Raw genomic sequence first — 17,108 nt, forward strand, 5'->3', positions numbered from 1 at the left:
GTGGTACGATTTTGGGGAATTAGCGAGTGTTTAGCGATAATAAATTCGGGAGGTAAAGTGTGGTCTGAAGAGGCATTAGAAAAATGGCTGGCAAATTCTTGAGCTATACCGCAAGGATATAGAAGATTGCCGCGAGAGGAATTAAGGGAGTTGATTTGGGAATTGCAAGGTACACCAGTGAGCTTTTTGATGTCAGCCCATATTCTCTTAGGGTCGGATGATGCAGAAATGCTGCTGGTGAACTTTTGCAAACAGTGCAGCTTTGCATTCTTAATTACACGACGAAATTGTGCGTTCAATTTTCCGTATTGAATGAGATTTGAAGTGGATCGATTGCGTTTAAAATAGTACCAAGCGTGTTGCTTGGCTTGCCTAAGGGAGGCAATTTCTTTGTTCCACCATAATGGGGCTGGTTTTACTGGTTTTGTTGAGGACAGGGGTATGGAGGCGTTGGCCGCACGTCGAATCGCTTTATGGAGGTTGGAGGTTTCTAGGTTAATATTGAAAGACAGTGGTAAGGAGTTAGAATAGGACTCGCAAGCAAGTTCGAATTTGTTCCAATCCGCTCTATCTGTTTTAAATTTGATTCTAGGGGAAAAAGGAACAGTGGGTCGGAAGGTGTGAATTTTGATGAGGATAGGGAAGTGATCGCTGCCGTCAAGGTCGTCTATGAGGGACCATGATGAGTTGTTGGAGAAGGAGGGAGATGACAGGGTAAGGCCAATATGGGTAAAGGTTGAGTGAGTTGAGAAGTGGGTGGGAGAGCCGTCATTGAGTACAATACAGTCGGAAGTAAGGATTGCGTCTTCTATAGCGCGCCCTCTCTGATTAGAGGAGGTAGAACCCCACAAGGGGCTCCAAGCATTAAAATCGCCTGCAAGGATATAGGGTTGAGGAGGGGAGGGAAAAAGGTTGTAAAAATCAGCGGTCGTTATTGATTGACTAGGAGGAGAATAGGCGCAAGTTATTATGAAATCGGAAGAAGTTTGTAGTTCTATGGATAGTGAGGAGATATTGGATGGGGTGGGAAAGTTGCGGTGGGGTAGGTTACGCTTGACAAGAATAGCGATTCCTTGTTTATTGGTGTTGATGTGGGGAAGGTTATGGAAGTGCCCTACGTAAGTTTTGGGAGTGGGGGCATAGGAATTATGGGCGAGGTGGGTCTCATTTAGGAGTATGACGGAGGGCTTATACGTATGGGGTTGATTTTGGTATGCGTTAGGGTTGCTATTATACATTTTCCACGCTTCTCTAATAGTGCATCGCCGCTCTATTTTTATCTTATTAACGGACTTGTGTTTCAAAAAAGTGGGACAGCAAGGATCGTTGGACGAATGTGTCTCTGCTTGACAATTCACACAAAATAGTCTTGGGCATGGATGATGTGGCGGTGGAGTGGCGCACTGGCTACATACCTCAATGTTGCGATATCTGTTAGTCCGTGTTGCATTATGAAGCGTAGTGAACGTCAGGTGCGGCTCCGAGGGTGGGTTGAGCAGTTATAGCCACCCTCGCACGTAAAAAAAAATTATTTTTAGCCATTTCCTCCCGATTAAAACATTGATCAAATTAAAGTTAGACTAATATTTTGAAGAAATAAAATTGTCAGCTGATTATAAAGTGGTGGATTATACGTCAGCTGGTCACACAAATATGAAAAAAAAAAAAATATTTTTTCAGTGATTTCCTCCCAAACGGAAATTTATCAGATGATAGTTTATGTATTGTTTTTAATAAATAAATAAATCAGCTGGCTATATGTAGGTGGAATGTGCGTCAGCTGATGCACTGAAGTTGTAACGTAGGAGCTAGTCGGAAACATTTATAGCCTAAGTAAATGTATCAGCTGACGAGTTTTCCCCCAACATACTGCCAGCTGATTTGTTTTATTACTTACAGGATCATTTCAACAATCCGCACAAACATTTTTTTTCGGAGGGAAATGACGTACTTGAAGTTATTCAACATTACATTTGATGAGTATGTCAAAAAGTTGGGATAAAAATATCCCGATCCGGCCACACTTCTCTCATGTCTTTAAGATTCATTGTTTCTCCCCAAATATTCCTCCATCGCCCCTTGCGGTGGTAACTCGTACTATATTAGTTGTAACGGTTTGGGCGTATCTATTCTCACACAAGGCTAGGCATAGTTCTGGGTTTATTAATATGATGTAATATTATGGGAATCTTAATAATATAATATTTGCATCGTGCACGACACTACTTATACTATTACACTATATTTTTTTAACTCGGAAATTAAACTATACGCTTTCAAAGAAAACGGATGCATTATAGGTACAAGTGATTTATCAATTCCAATATTTATGTTCACGTTATAATTAAAAAGAATACTCGTATTATGAAGTAATAACAATAATTATATGTAGTAACAATATAATGCAATTCATAATATACCAGATCCTTTACAATTGTATACATATATAATTTAACTATACTCATGAAAAGAATTATTAAATGATTTGTGCAAACAGAACAAAAGTCATTATCATTGCCTTTGATAGATACATTTTCCCATCGATTAAAGACACTGAGCATAAACTCCGAGGTATGGAACAAGTAAACTTCCGTATCGATGGTCCAGATCAAGTGCGAAAAAAAGATTTTTCAATTGAGTTAAAAAATACCAACTTTAAAGAAGCACTTGTACAGTTTTTTATTGAAAATTGGGAAGAAAATTATATGGCACTATATATTAATAATAAAATAATTTTTGTCAATGCTGACGATTGTTTTAAGTACGTAGTTAGAGATTCTAAAGTGGTAAAAACGGTAGAAAAAACACTTTCGTGTCCAGCTCACGAAGAAGCCGACACAAAAGTAATTTTTCATGTTTGCCAGTTAGATTTTAATGCAAATGTACGATTCGTTGCTCGGATACTGACGTATTAATAATTATGTCAGCCAATATGGGTAATATTGCAGAAGATATCCCAATTTATATGGAAGTCGGCGTCGGAAAAAATCCAAGATTTATCAACATAACGGAATTACATAAAGCATTAGGAGTAAATTTAAGTGCAGCGCTTCCTGCATTTCTCGCATTCAGAGGATGCGATTACAACCCGGCCTTTTTTAAGAAGGGCAAAAACCGCCCATTTTCAATAATGTCAAAATCTGAAGAATTCACTGAATGTTTCATCCAATTGTCACAACCAACTGAGAAGAGACTTGACTTTTTTCACAAAATACAAGAGTTTGTATGTAATGTATATGGTTTGAAACGATTAAAGTTTATAAATGAGGCGAGAGTAGCATTGTTTCAAAAGACATACAAATTTCTTGATAATGACAATTCGTTTCGATTACCTAAGAAAGGTATTGATGGCTCATCTCTTCCGCCGTGCAAAACGGAATTATATAATCATTTTCTAAGGACGTGTTATATTTCGGAAATTTGGTCTTAAGCACACCTGAAAGTACCAACTGTCAATGAGCCTTCTGACTATGGCTGGGTAGAAATAAATAACAGATATGATTTCATGTGGTTTTCTGGTACTCAGTTACCAACATCCATTGATCAAATAACTCAATCAGAAGAAGGTAAGAATTTTTTTTTAATTTTATTTTTTTTTAAACATGTATCCTAAATTAATTTTTGTATTTTTAAACAGATGACAATAATGAAGACATGGTGGAAAACAGCTCTGACAGCGACTCTGACAGTGAGTCAGAAAGAGAAGTGAGATGAGCAGAAGCGAAAATGAAAATGATTCAATTACCAAACATAATTAAATAACTTTTTGTATTAAATCTTAAACATTATTAATTTAAGTACTGAAAAATTATAAATTAGTTGATTTGCTTAACAAAATATTTATTTATTTCTATTCTTAAGAATCGGAAAGTTCCCATATAAAATTTGATTTAATCGAAACATTGCCATAACATTATACATTTCAGTTTACACATTAAATGTAATGTTGAATAACTTCAAGTACGTCATTTGCTCCCGAAAAAAATGTTTGTGCGGATTGTTGAAATGATCCTGTAAGTAATAAAACAAATCAGCTGGCAGTATGTTGGGGGAAAACTCGTCAGCTGATACATTTACTTAGGCCCGTTCATGGCGTCAAATGTACACTATTGCAGTGTGTTGGTTATTTGTGTTTGTGTCTTTGTGCTTTTTTCTTTGTTTTTTTTTTTTTGATGTGTTTTGTTTTGTTTATTTGTGAGGTGTTTGAACTTTTAACTAACTGCAACTGTAAGGGAAGCTGTAGCTGTAAATAAATAGTCAAACGGGACGTGTAAACGCTGCGGTTGCCCACTATCGACTGCCTGTTTATTTTAATTATACCGTTAATTTTAAGATATTTTGCCTTGTTTATATTAACTTTTGATTGCGCATTACATCGACTGAATGTTAACAAAGCTTAGTTGAACATTTTATTTATAACTGGAGATAATTAAAGAACATGGAAGGAAAGAAAAAAGAAATAGGCGTTTCTGAGACTAAAATCATTATAAAAATGTGGAAAGACGGAAAAAGTTACCGAAATATTGGAAAATCTATTGGGAGAACGTATTCCTCTATTCAGCGAGTTGTAACAAATTTTCGGCAAACAGGAATTTTTACATCTAAGCCCAGGTCAGGGCGTCCGAAAAAATTATTGACCCGGGAATAGCGTTCTATAATCAACTTGGCAAAGGGTAACCCCGGATTACATCCTCAAAATTAATCAAACATTTAAGAAAAGTATTTGCGCCGAAACTGCCAGAAAAGTTCTACGTCAAGCTGGATACCATGGTAGAGTCGCCCGAAGAAAGCCTTTGATTTCTCTTTTGAAAAGACGTAAACGCATTCAGTTTGCTAATGAGTACATAAATAAGCCTCCCGAGTTCTGGAAAAAAGTAATATTTTCAGACGAAAGTAAATATTGTACGTTCTGAATAAAGGGTCGTCAAATTGTTTGGCGAAAACCTGGAACTGCTCTTGAAAAGCAAAATCTTGTTGGCACGGTTAAGCACGGAGGTGGCGGGGTGATGGTTTGGGGCTGCATGGCGGCAAATGGGGTGGGTCAGTTAGAATTTATTGATTCGACGATGGATAAATGGGGATACTTGAACATACTAAAACGGAATTTAAAGCAAAGTGCAGAAAATCTCTGCTTATCAAGAACATTTTGGTTTCAACAAGATAACGACCCGAAGCACACAGCCGAGATCGTTAAGCTTTGGCTCATGTACAACGCCCCAAAACAGCTTAAAGCACTTACCGAAACGACCCGGATTTATATCCGGCAAGGACTGTCACTCCAGCAGCATTCCCCGTATGTAAGTATGGGGAATGTTTATGCTGCTACAACAACAACAACAACAGCTTAAAACACCGCCACAGTCCCCAGATCTTAACCCCATCGCGCATCTGTGGGATCTATTGGAAAAAAGAATTCGTCAGCAAGTGATTACTAGTAAAGAGGTTTTGCGGAGTGTCATGTAGGCAGAATGGAGGAATATAACAGCAGAGGGAACAGAGAAACTAGTAAGTTCAATGCCAAATAGGCTGAGTGAAGTCCTGAAGCAACGTGGATATCCAACTAAATACGCAACGGACTTACTAGTAAGGTCGACGAGATAGTTGACTTTATGAACCGGCACAGTATTAAAATAGCTGCGGTCCAAGAAACAAAACTACACGCTAGGTAATCTCTGATCACCCGGGATGGATATAACGTGCACAGACACGATCGCGAGCGAGACAGTGGTGGTGGCCTAGCGTTTATAGTCCACCACAATGTACAGGATCGTCTTATCGATGAAGGAATCGACCGCAGGGACAGCACCTTAGAATGTCAAGGCATAGCTCTCCGGTCAGGCGATTCCGAGCTCGAAATATTTAACATATATATACCCCTTGTCACCTGCTGCCCGGCAGGATATCACCCTGAAATAGGTGCGCTCATCAGAGGTGAAACCCGATTGGTTGTAGGTGACTTCAATGCGCATCACGATCTTTGGCATTCAAGCCTGCCAAATGATCGTAGCGGACAGTAACTCGCAGAGCAGATAGACGATTCGACATTCAGCACAGTGAACGACGACGCCCTCACCAGGGTAGTGGGCAATTGCAGCAGCTCGCCTGACCTAACAATAGCTAGCGGGGGCCCATCAACAAGTCGAAATCATCGAAAGCCATTGGCCCTGACAGTTTAAACGCGCTGATGCTGAAGTATCTGGGACCCCTGGGAGTAGGATTCCTCACTAGGGTTTTCAATCTGTCCCTGGCCACTCTCATCATCCCTGACAAGTGGAAAGCAGGGAGAATGGTCCCACTACTGAAACCTGGGAAACCCGCCAACCAAGGGGAGTCTTATCGGCCGATAACTCTCCTTTTCCCAGTAGTGAAGACACTTGAAGCCCTCCTACTCCCACTCTACACGAAACACCTGGTCCCAGCCCCACATCAGCACGGTTTCCGACGAGTGCACAGCACCACCACTGCACTCACCGCCATAAACGCCCAGATAAATCGCGGGCTTAACCAAAACCGCCCCTGCGAGAGGACTGTCCTAGTAGCGTTGGACTTGAAGAAGGCTTTCGATACAGTCAGCCACTCCACGCTACTAGATGATATTTATCAGTCGGCACTCCCGCCAGGGCTGAAGAGGTGGTCCGCGAACTATCTGAGCGGTCGGCACTCGTCTGTGATATTTCGAGATCAAACGTCAAAGCAGAGAAAGATTAAACAAGGTGTACCGCAGGGTGGTGTCCTTTCTCCCTTGCTGTTCAACTTCAACATCTCGAAGCTCCCCCAACCACCAGCGGGAGTTTCCCTGATCTCATACGCTGACGACTGCACGATAATGGCGTTGGGCAATGACATTGATGGCCTGTGTTCCAAAGTGAACAACTATCTCACCGACCTTTCTCGCTTTTTCACTGCGAGGAATCTCCAACTTTCCCCCACCAAGTCCACGGCGACCCTCTTTACCACCTGGACAAAGGAGATCAAGCTGTCCCTTAAGGTAAAAGTCGATGATACACCAATTCCGACGGTAAATAACCCCAAAACTTTGGGTGTAACCTTTGACAGCTTGCTCTCCTCCTTCTCTGCGCACACAACCGCAATTGCCACTAGCCGGCAGCACTTGGGGCAAAGACAAAGAACTGTTGCTTTCGACATTTAAGGCAATTGGCCGGCCGGTTCTAAACTATGCTGCGCCTGTCTGGTCGCCTGGCACTAGTGATTCGCAGTGGACAAAGCTACAGACCTGTCAAAATACTGCCATTCGGACAGCGACCGGGTGCCTCCTGATGTCACCCATTCAACACCTACATAACGAGGCACAAATGCTCCCAGTAGTGGAGCACAACAAACTGCTCAGCAAGCAGTTCCTGCTCGGATGTTACCGTAGGTTTCACCCCTGCAGACACCTGCTTGAGCCTGAGCCGCCTCCCAGGCACGTCAGGAGACACCTCCTAGACTACGCTGACAAAATCCAGGACAAAACTGACCGCATCCTACTGGACCGGACAGCATTTAGACAGTCAATAAACGACATTCACCAGGACCCAACCTGTCGAGACAGCATGTTTCCTGGGCCTACCCCTAGATGAGCTAGACGATGATATGCCTACACTGACAGGGCTACCTGTTAAAACAACAACAACAACAACAACCAACTAAATATTAGATTTAATATTTGCATATAGCATATCATGTTTTTGTATTAGACTTTAAGACTGAGCGCAGACTTTATTGTCGCTTTATTTACTTGTTAGAGCCATTAGTCATCGTTATCTAAAAACTTATGTGTGGAATCTTGATATTTATTTATGTTCTTGAAACTTAAACATATAATAAACATATAAATATACAGTAGCGTGCAATAGTGAGCACATGTTGGGCGATTTAACTTTAAAGTCTCTGAAAAAATCTAAATGCACAACTTAATGAAACAAAACTTTCAGCATTTATTCGTTGCTTAATTCTTAAAATAACGGCTTAAAACAAAACAAAAAATACAAATGTAGGAATGAGAAGGAGGCAATAATATAAAAAAGTAGGTACGTTTTTACTCAGTTTTGCACGTTTTGTTTATGTAAACCGAAAGGGGCTGCAACATTTAGTACAGTTGTAATTATATACCGTATAGTTTTTGTTTCATGTTACTATGTTTTTACTTTTGTTATTAGTAGTAGAAAGGTGTTCGAAGTTAGACAATCGCTTTTTGATTAATATTAATATCAATTATGAAGAAAATAAGTGTGGAGCTCGAAAACAGCGTCGTGATTTTGACTAATAGTGGAAATTCCTCAAGAAAAATTGCTGAAATATTAAATATTAGCCAACGCACAGTTATTAATGTACAGAAGCGAAGAAATGTAGCGCATGCACCGAATGTTGGAGGTCGACCACAACTTCTTTCGGACTCAGACGCACGCCTTATGGTACAAGAAGTATGCAAAAACAGTTTTGTGACACCAAAGAAGGCTGCAGCAATGTTAAATAAGAACGTTAGCGAGTGGACTGCGCGTAGAGCATTCCATAGAATCGGGTATAAATCAGCTGTAAAGAAGAAAAAGCCAGCGTTATCGCTCAAAAATATTAATGCCCGTCGAGCATTTGCTCGAAAATACAGAAATTGGAATGTTGAAGACTGGAAACGGGTAATTTGGTCGGACGAAGTAAAAATTAATCGTTTTCAGTCCGACGGAATAAGCTATTGCTGGCGCCGACCTACAGAAAGGATCCAAAGGCATCACGTGAAGCCAACTGTTAAACATGGCGGTGGTAATTTGATGGTGTGGGGTTGCTTCACTTGGTGGCACATCGGACCACTCGTTAAAATTAATGGTATTATGAAAAAAGAAGATTACTTACATATATTGCAGACTAATTCGCCAGAATTTGTTGATATGAGCGCTTACCCAGAAGAGGAAGCTATCTTCCAACAAGACGGCGATCCCAAACATACCGCCAAAATTGTTAAAGAATGGCTGTCGCAGCAAAATTTTCAGGTAATAGATTGGCCTGCACAAAGCCCGGATCTAAATCCAATTAAAAATTTGTGGGCAATAACCAAACAGCGGCTGGGAAAATATCGCAGGGCTCCTGAGAACATGACAGAGCTATGGGACCGGGTACAGCAGGAGTGGAACCAAATTCCGCGCACATTTATCGAGAATCTTGTCGAAAGTATGCCCCAACGCATTAAAAGTCTAAGAAAAAATAAAGGCCTATGGATTAACTATTAAAATTTATTAGTTTTTAGCCATGAGTGCCAGACGTGCAAAACTGAGTAAATATAGGGTTTTTCAGTAAGAGCGCTTCAACTTTTGAACTTTTTTGAATAAAACTCAAACGGTTTGACTTTTTTAACTAATGTTTTTTTTATTATCGAGTTTGAACATATACATTTAAGTATGAAATTCGATCTCTTTTGCATGACCACCGCGTGCACGTTTTACGAAGTCCAATCGTTGAACCCAATTTTCGACCACTCTTTTGCATAAATCGGCCGAAATTCCAGCAATTTCGCGTTCAATTTTGGCTCTGAGCTCACAAATCGTCACCGGCTTGTTACTGTAGACCAATGACTTCACATATCCCCAAAACGGGACGGCTTGGTAAATGGACCGTAAAATGGCCGTAATGCTCTTAAAGTAGCAGCAACAGAACGATTATTTTCATAAAAAATTTGCACGATTTGCAATCGTTGCTCAAGTGTGTAGCGTTCCATGATGAAATGTATACTAATGAAGTTTACAAATGACAAGCGAAAAATAAAAAATATTGCGTCGTTCGCCCTCCCTATCGGAAAAAAGGTGAAGCGCACCTATTGAATAACCCTATATGTACATTTTTATATTATTGCCTCCTTCTCATTCCTACATTTGTATTTGATGTTTTTATTTAAGCCGTTATTTTAAGAATTAAGCAACGAATAAATGCTGAAAGTTTTGGGCTCCGACTCCATGCAGTATCCCATCACTTGTTTTGAGAGAAATATTACGAATTTTCCAATGAAATTCACAGGAGATGTTGATTTCGTGCTTATTTTGCTAAAACTAGCACCAACACTATTCAGTTAATAATAGTTTTTAAGTTATTTGTTGATAAAATTTGTCTTTTACCTTCACCAAATTTTGATGCAATAAGTGCACTTATCACATTCATTTTAATAAATATTCAAACTACATTAACATACACACACGTTTTTAAGTCTTTTTATTGATATATACCATAAATTAACAATTTAAATTGCATTTATAACTTGCAAACACTTGACGCGCCAGCTAAATTTACAATAACTGAAAAGTATGGCTGAATGGAGTGCTGCCAGAAGCAAAAAATAATAAAAAAATAGAATGCGATTGAAAACGAAGCAACATAGGAACATAATTTCCACACACTCTTTTTTGTTAGAATAATGAGGGAATGGGGGTTTACAACCTCTAAGGTGTATATATTGAGTTCATAAATATATATAAATACAATATCGATGTGATTTTCGAAATACAGTTCAGCTTCACGTAAAATTCCTACGCGAAAAGGAGTACTACGCAAAAATACTGTGGATTGCGTAGCCGGAGTTGGACTGATGAGGGTTATTTTTTTGAAGCGCGGCCGAAGGCCGCCCACGCGAAAAAGAGTTCTACGCAAAAATACTGTGGATTGCGTAGCCGGAGTTGGACTGATGAGGGTTATTTTTTTGAAGTGCGGCCGAAGGCCGCCTACGCAGAAGAAAGTTTTACGCAAAAATACTGTGGACAGCATAGACGATTTTTTGTTCCAAATTTTCGGCTGCGGCGCTTTTTTTTCTTTTTTTTTTAAATATATATATGTATATATATATACCATATATTCATAATATATTTTCGCCTGCGGCGCTTTTTTTTTCTTTTTTTTTTTAAATATATATATGTATATATATATATCATATATTCATAATATAGTGAAAATTTGGAATTAAAAATCGCGCGATTTTGTATTCCAAATTTTCGCCTGCGGCGCTTTTTTTTCTTTTTTTTTAAATATATATATGTATAATATAGTGAAAATTTCGAATTAAAAATCGCGCGATATTTTATTACAAATTTTCGCCTGCGGCGCTTTTTTTTTTCTTTTTTTTTAAATATATATATGTATATATATATATCATATATTCATAATATAGTGAAAATTTGGAATTAAAAATATATATATCATATATATATATCATATATTCAAAATGCATACAATCAAACATACTTTACTGAAAATCAAGCATTAATATATATATGTATATAAATATATACATATATCCATAAATATACCTATATATGTATATATATATATATATATGAATAGACGTATATAATATAGAAATAATTTGTAAAATTTTGTATTTCTATTCATTTATTATCTTCTAAAATTGTTTATTTATACGATGTCTGGCAGCACTTCGGCTGGTTGCAGTGACCAAAATGGGAGGATTCTTGGTCAATTTTAAAATTTTTAAACTCAAATAACTTAAAAACTATAAGCCTCCGGCCAGTGAGGTTTTCACTTTTAGATAGTAGAATACCCCCTCTACCTTATAAATATTATAAAATCAGGTTGTGTGCTTCATTCACTAAAACGTTATTGTAGGGTGAACGCAGACTTTCTGGGGCATGTGTATACATTGTTTTAAGTGGCCCATGTCACATTATACTAAACTCGACCCAAAAAATCTCCTCGGTCCTTTTCACAATAATTGTTAACCTGGTATAATTACCACAAATTCCTTCGAGCACGTATTTATTAATTTATCTTACCATGGCTTTGATATGTAACTTGTGTGTTTGTTTGCTTTATCACTTCTCTGTAAAAGTTTTTGCAATTCGACACCGTCACCATTCTTAAACTCGTCTAAAATGCGCACAGTTCGTTCATATTCCTCGCGATCTAAGATAGGCAACACAGAAGCAAGAAACCGCTCACATGTTAGTTTCAAATCAGGAATTTGCAAGCGCGGCAACGAGTTTTGAAAATAAAGTGTAGGCAACTTTGAATGCTGCATGAACTGATAATCAATATGTGACCTCTGTGCAGATATTGACGTATAGCGAAAATTTAAGCGCGCAGCCGACCCTGCATGCCCAATTGGAAGTTTCATTCGCTTCATAATTTGCATCTGAAATAATTTGCCAAACAAACTTTAGTTAAAAAATGAGCTACGAAGTACAAAGTTCACACATTTATCAGAATATCGATTTTAACCGATAAATTTTTGAATATATGCTAATTTCAAATCACGTAAGGGCCTCCGCACACGGATCTTGTCGTCATCGCAGCGAATGCGACAAAATGTACGCGAAGCATATGCCTCGTTATCGCACACGTGTGCTCAAATGGCGAACTCCACATGGGTCGTCAGCTACTCGTACTCGTCACAGCAAGCATGCAGCATGTCGCTTATCTTACAGCAGATTCGTCAAATATCCTGTGCGCTTGTTCTTGATTGTTTTTGATTTTCAGTATTATATTTTGTTTTTGAAAAGTCGGGTTCAAAAATTTCTACAAGCTGCTTAAAAACTTTTTTAGGCATTCTGCAAAATGTCTGAAATGTAAAATCATTGTAATCAATTGTGCAATGAAATGTCTGAAGCTTATAATCATCCTGTTGTAACTCTGTTGTGGCAATATATATTCTGATGTTTGAATTATTCCGAACAGATCCAAGCCATTATACGGATGCACCCAGTGTCTCAATTTTCTTTTTTTTTCTCACCCAATGGGGAGGATAATACAATAAAATAAATTGCCATATCGGCAACTCGTACTTTTACGAAAACTAGCTGCATTGTGTGCGGACAAGCAAGCGGAGAGTCATCGTTGCTAAATAAAAATATTATGTAGTGCTACTGACGATACGACGCGTGTGCAGTGGCCCTAATTCGCCCCCTAAAGCTTTGTTTCCACGTCACATAATCCGCTATTAGAGTAGATTGCGAATTACCAAAGGCGAATTGGGTACCATATGCGGCGCGCTCTCAAAACACTTATTTTATTGTTCACGAATTTGACAAATCTGTAGTCAGTTCCATTTCCAATACAAAATAAACTAAAAGAGGGGGGAATTCCAAATTTGAGAAAGTTCAGGGAATGGCTTGATAATTGGTGAACCAAGGACTATTTTTCAAGGCAGCGCAGAACTAGGGTAGTGGGTGTGCAAAAATTTTTAACAGAGACACCAAAACCCTGCAGTAAGGAAGCCACAATCCTGCTGTTGATCAGTAAGGAAACCGAAGTCCTGTTGTTTGAGACGAAATGATTGAGAAATCTTGTAGCTTGAGACGAAATTACGACAATATCAAAATCCTATTGCTTGAGACTATATGACTACAAAAATAATGCTTAAGGACACCAACACCTTGCAGGTGGAGACGAAACGACGACAAAAATACTGGTTGATTTTTACCGCACTTCAAATTACGCTTTAAGATATATTTTCGAAAATGTTTCAATCAAAGCTTACATATTTGCAGATATAACAAGTGCTGATAAACCTTAAAGTGTCATATACTGTTTCAGTTTACTTTCTTCTTCTTCTTAATTGGCGGAATAAATGATTACGCGATTTTGGCCGAGATTAGCAAAGCGCGCCAGTCGTTTCTTTCTCGTGCTAACCGGCGCCAATCGGTTTAGATTATGAATGAATAATATCTGGGCTATAAGATTACACCAAATCCTTGCAGATTGAGACCAAACGACGACAAAAATACTGGATTATTTTTACCGCACTTCAAATTACGCTTTAAAATATATTTTCAAAAATGTTTCAATCAAATCCTACTTATTTTCAGAAATAACAAGTGCTGATAAACCTTATGGTGTCATATACTGTTTCAGTTTACATTATGAGTGAATAATATCTGGGCTATAAAATTATAGCGAGGAAGCTAAACGCGAACTCCACAGCTGTACATCTAGACAGTCATGCTATCAGCAATATAGGGGACAGACTATTTCCCACACACCCCATGCTGTGCGGGGACCGAGACCCCCAAGGTGACGAATTGCCTTCACCCTCTACTGAAAAAGAGCTTAAAACCACGGTAAGAAGCCTTAAAAGAAAGAAAGCTCCAGGCACAGGTATTATCCCAGCTGAAGCTCCCAAACTTGTGGCTGAAAGCCGACCAGCTGTGATGCTTGACGTTTTCAATGCATGCACTGCTCAACCATCTTCCCCGTGCTGTGGAAAATACAGGAAATGACGCTGATCAGGGTAAGGGCGACCCAGCGCAACCCTCAGCTTGGCGTCCGCTTTCCATGCTGGACAGCGCCAGGAAATCCTTGAGAAACTCATACAGCGCTTGCTTGCAGAGTCTGTTGAGAGTGCAAAAGGATTGTCAGCAAGGCAATACGGTATCCGACGCGGAAAATCTACGCTTGGCGCCATAGAGGAGGTGGTAAGAAGCGCTCAACGCAGACGCCAACGCCCGAACCGCATCACCGTCCTAGCTACGTTTGATGTACGAAACGCCTTTATTAGCCTAAAATGGATATACATTATAAAGGCACTACGAGAAAGGTTTCGAATACCTGCATACCTGCTAAAGATTCTCCAGAGTTACATGAGTGAGCGTGAGCTGCTGTACGACACACCAGGTGGCCAGAAAGCAACAGCGATATCGTTTGGCGCAGCTCAAGGATCTCTTTTCGGCCCCGATCGCTGGAATATGAGCTACGACGGTAGGACGATATAGTGGCGGTCATACCAGCTCGGGACACTGAGGACGCTAGAATGAAGCTGACCCAAGTCATGATAAGGACGCAAATATGGCTTGAGGACCACGGCCTGGATCTCACCGAACATTAAACCACAGTCATCCTTATGACACGAGGTCACATGCCACTCAGGTCAGCATGCAAATAGGCGACACGTGAGTGATCAAAAAAGTAAAGAAAAACTTAGGTATTCAACTTGACCGCAGGCTTACTTTCTGGACCCAGATACGGCATGCAGCTCCCAAAACATGGACCAACAAAGAGCAGAAGAAAGCTTACTATGGCGGCCACAAATTCAATTCTTCTGCACGGTAACGAGGAATGGAGAATTGTGCTAATTGCCAAGCCAAGCACAAAGCACTGGAGACTGTGCAACGAACAGGGGCACTCAGAGTTGCCTCAGCCTACCGCACTGTCTTAGGTGCAGTAATTTTTGTAATCAACGGGCAGATACCCGTCCACCTCATGGTCCGGGAACGAATAGATGCGTGGGACTCCAAGAAGAAAAACGTCATCGCTAGCTTCTCAGAACGGAGATACCAAATTATGGTGCGGTGGCCAATCCGATGGGACACTGAACCGAGTGGCAGATGGACGGCGAAACTTATTCCATCAATTGACAAATAGGTCCAAAGAAACCTCGGAGAAGTAAACTACTTAACCCTTAACTCAGCTCCTCTGGGCCCACGGATACTTCCGGAGAAACCTACACCGCATGGGCAAGGTAACCGATTCCAAGTGCATATACTGCGAAGCTCTGAGTGATGACGCTGAACATATGTTTTTTAGTTGTGACAGATGGCTCGCGGAAAGAAATGCTCTGAGGGAGCGACATCGCGCCGAGCAAGATAATCAGCAACAATGCTCGAACGCCGTAAAGAAATACATCAAGAACGTACTACGAAAAAAAAGATTGACCTCGACACAGTGCAACAAAACGAAGCTGCACAGATAAAGACGCAAGAAGACGAGCCTATGAATGTAAGGTGGGTGGGTGAATAGGATTGGTCCTTTATGGATGCCATTCTGGGCCCTCCCGAAATAATATATAATAGAAAGCAGTCCCGGGAAGGGGGTCTCCCCAGAAGGAGAGTAGGGGTCATTTTAGTGGCCACACCACATGACGGTCACTGTACGTGAAAAGGCATTTTGAACCCTACCTAACCCACCAAAAAAAAAAAAAAAAAAATTAGTGAAGCTTTGGGTATTTTAATATACGTTGCGAAAGCCATTAGGGTGATACAAGTGGGTGATTGTCAGTGGTGAGATTTAAACTAATCGAATTAATGAAAACGAAGTGCCGTGTGTTAAATTGTGAAAGCAAAAATTATAATAAATCCTTAAAATGCAGTTTGTTTGCGTTTTTATTCGGAAGACACCGTGGCGGGAAAGTATGCGTGTGTGCGAAAAATTTCTTGTGCCTGTTAGTTTACATTGCTTTCGGCTACACTTCCTCTTTACGAACAAGTAATTCCCTTTCTTTCGTTTGTTTTTTCATGGGCTCTTACGACACGGCGAATTCGGAAAGCGCAACCATGAATTCCATCATATAGATAATATATATAATATATTTCAGGTCAGTCCATAAGTTCGTCAGTTTTTTAAAGGTGGTTTTAAAATTAATAAAAAAGATGTTTAAAGTATTAATTAATCAATAATATATTTTCCTTCATGATTTAATTCCCCGCTCAAAATTTTTTTTGTCCTTGGAGCCAAAATACAGTTCGATGTCCCTTTTTATAGCTTCTTTTGAGGAGTAGTTCTTGTTACTCATATGGGATTGAACTCCATGGAAAAGGTGATAATCACAAGGTGCAATATCCGGAGAGTATGGTGGGTGCGGCATTAGCTTCCATCCGAGCTCGTTCAGCTTGCCTAACGTTTGCCTTGCGGTATGAGGTCTTGCGTTGTCGTGGTGAAGAAAAAACTTTCCGTCTATTCACTAAAGACGGTCGATTTTTGTTAAGTGCCTCATTCAGGTTTGATAGCTGATGGGAATAATAATCAGCAGTTATCGTCTGGTTTGGTTCCAGAAATTCATAATAAACAATACCGGTCATATCCCACCAAATAGACAGGAGAATCTTCTTGGGGTGAAGGCCATCTCTAGGGGACGGTTCTGCTGTTTCATCTTTATCTAACAATTGGCGTTTGCAAACATTCACTCTCTGCTGAAGGTTGGCGACGGAAAGTATAAGCGGAACCCATTTCCCAGCTTTGAAACCTTTCCCAACTGAACCAGGTGCCTGTGAACTGTTCCATGCGATGAATTTAACCTCTGAGCCATCATATCGACTCTCAAATTTGGCTCAGCGAGGCGTCGGAGTTAAAGACTTCTGGACGACCAGAGCGTCAGTTACCTCTTCGGAATTTTGAAAACCACTTTT

At 39.8% G+C, this 17,108-nt stretch overlaps 1 protein-coding gene across 6 annotated transcripts in view; it reads right to left on the bottom strand.

Moving 5' to 3' along the window:
* LOC128870451 (carnitine O-palmitoyltransferase 2, mitochondrial) overlaps positions 1-14,117 on the bottom strand; it is an 86,146-nt gene extending 72,029 nt beyond the window's left edge. For 2 of the 6 annotated variants that reach the window (XM_054113114.1, XM_054113113.1), the window contains exon 1: positions 11,766-11,844. Coding sequence is in view for 2 of the 6 variants with exons in the window: in XM_054113111.1 (XP_053969086.1) it covers positions 11,766-12,124 (359 nt within the window). In the remaining 4 variants the exon portion in view is untranslated. Of the gene's footprint in view, positions 1-10,100; positions 11,069-11,765 lie in introns of those variants that run through there. The other 4 variants (XM_054113111.1, XM_054113112.1, XM_054113117.1 and 1 more) reach the window with 4 other exon arrangements.
* Between the last annotated feature and the right edge of the window lie 2,991 nt (positions 14,118-17,108).

This window comes from Anastrepha ludens, chromosome X (assembly GCF_028408465.1).
Source record: "Anastrepha ludens isolate Willacy chromosome X, idAnaLude1.1, whole genome shotgun sequence".
Lineage (NCBI taxonomy): Eukaryota > Metazoa > Arthropoda > Insecta > Diptera > Tephritidae > Anastrepha > Anastrepha ludens.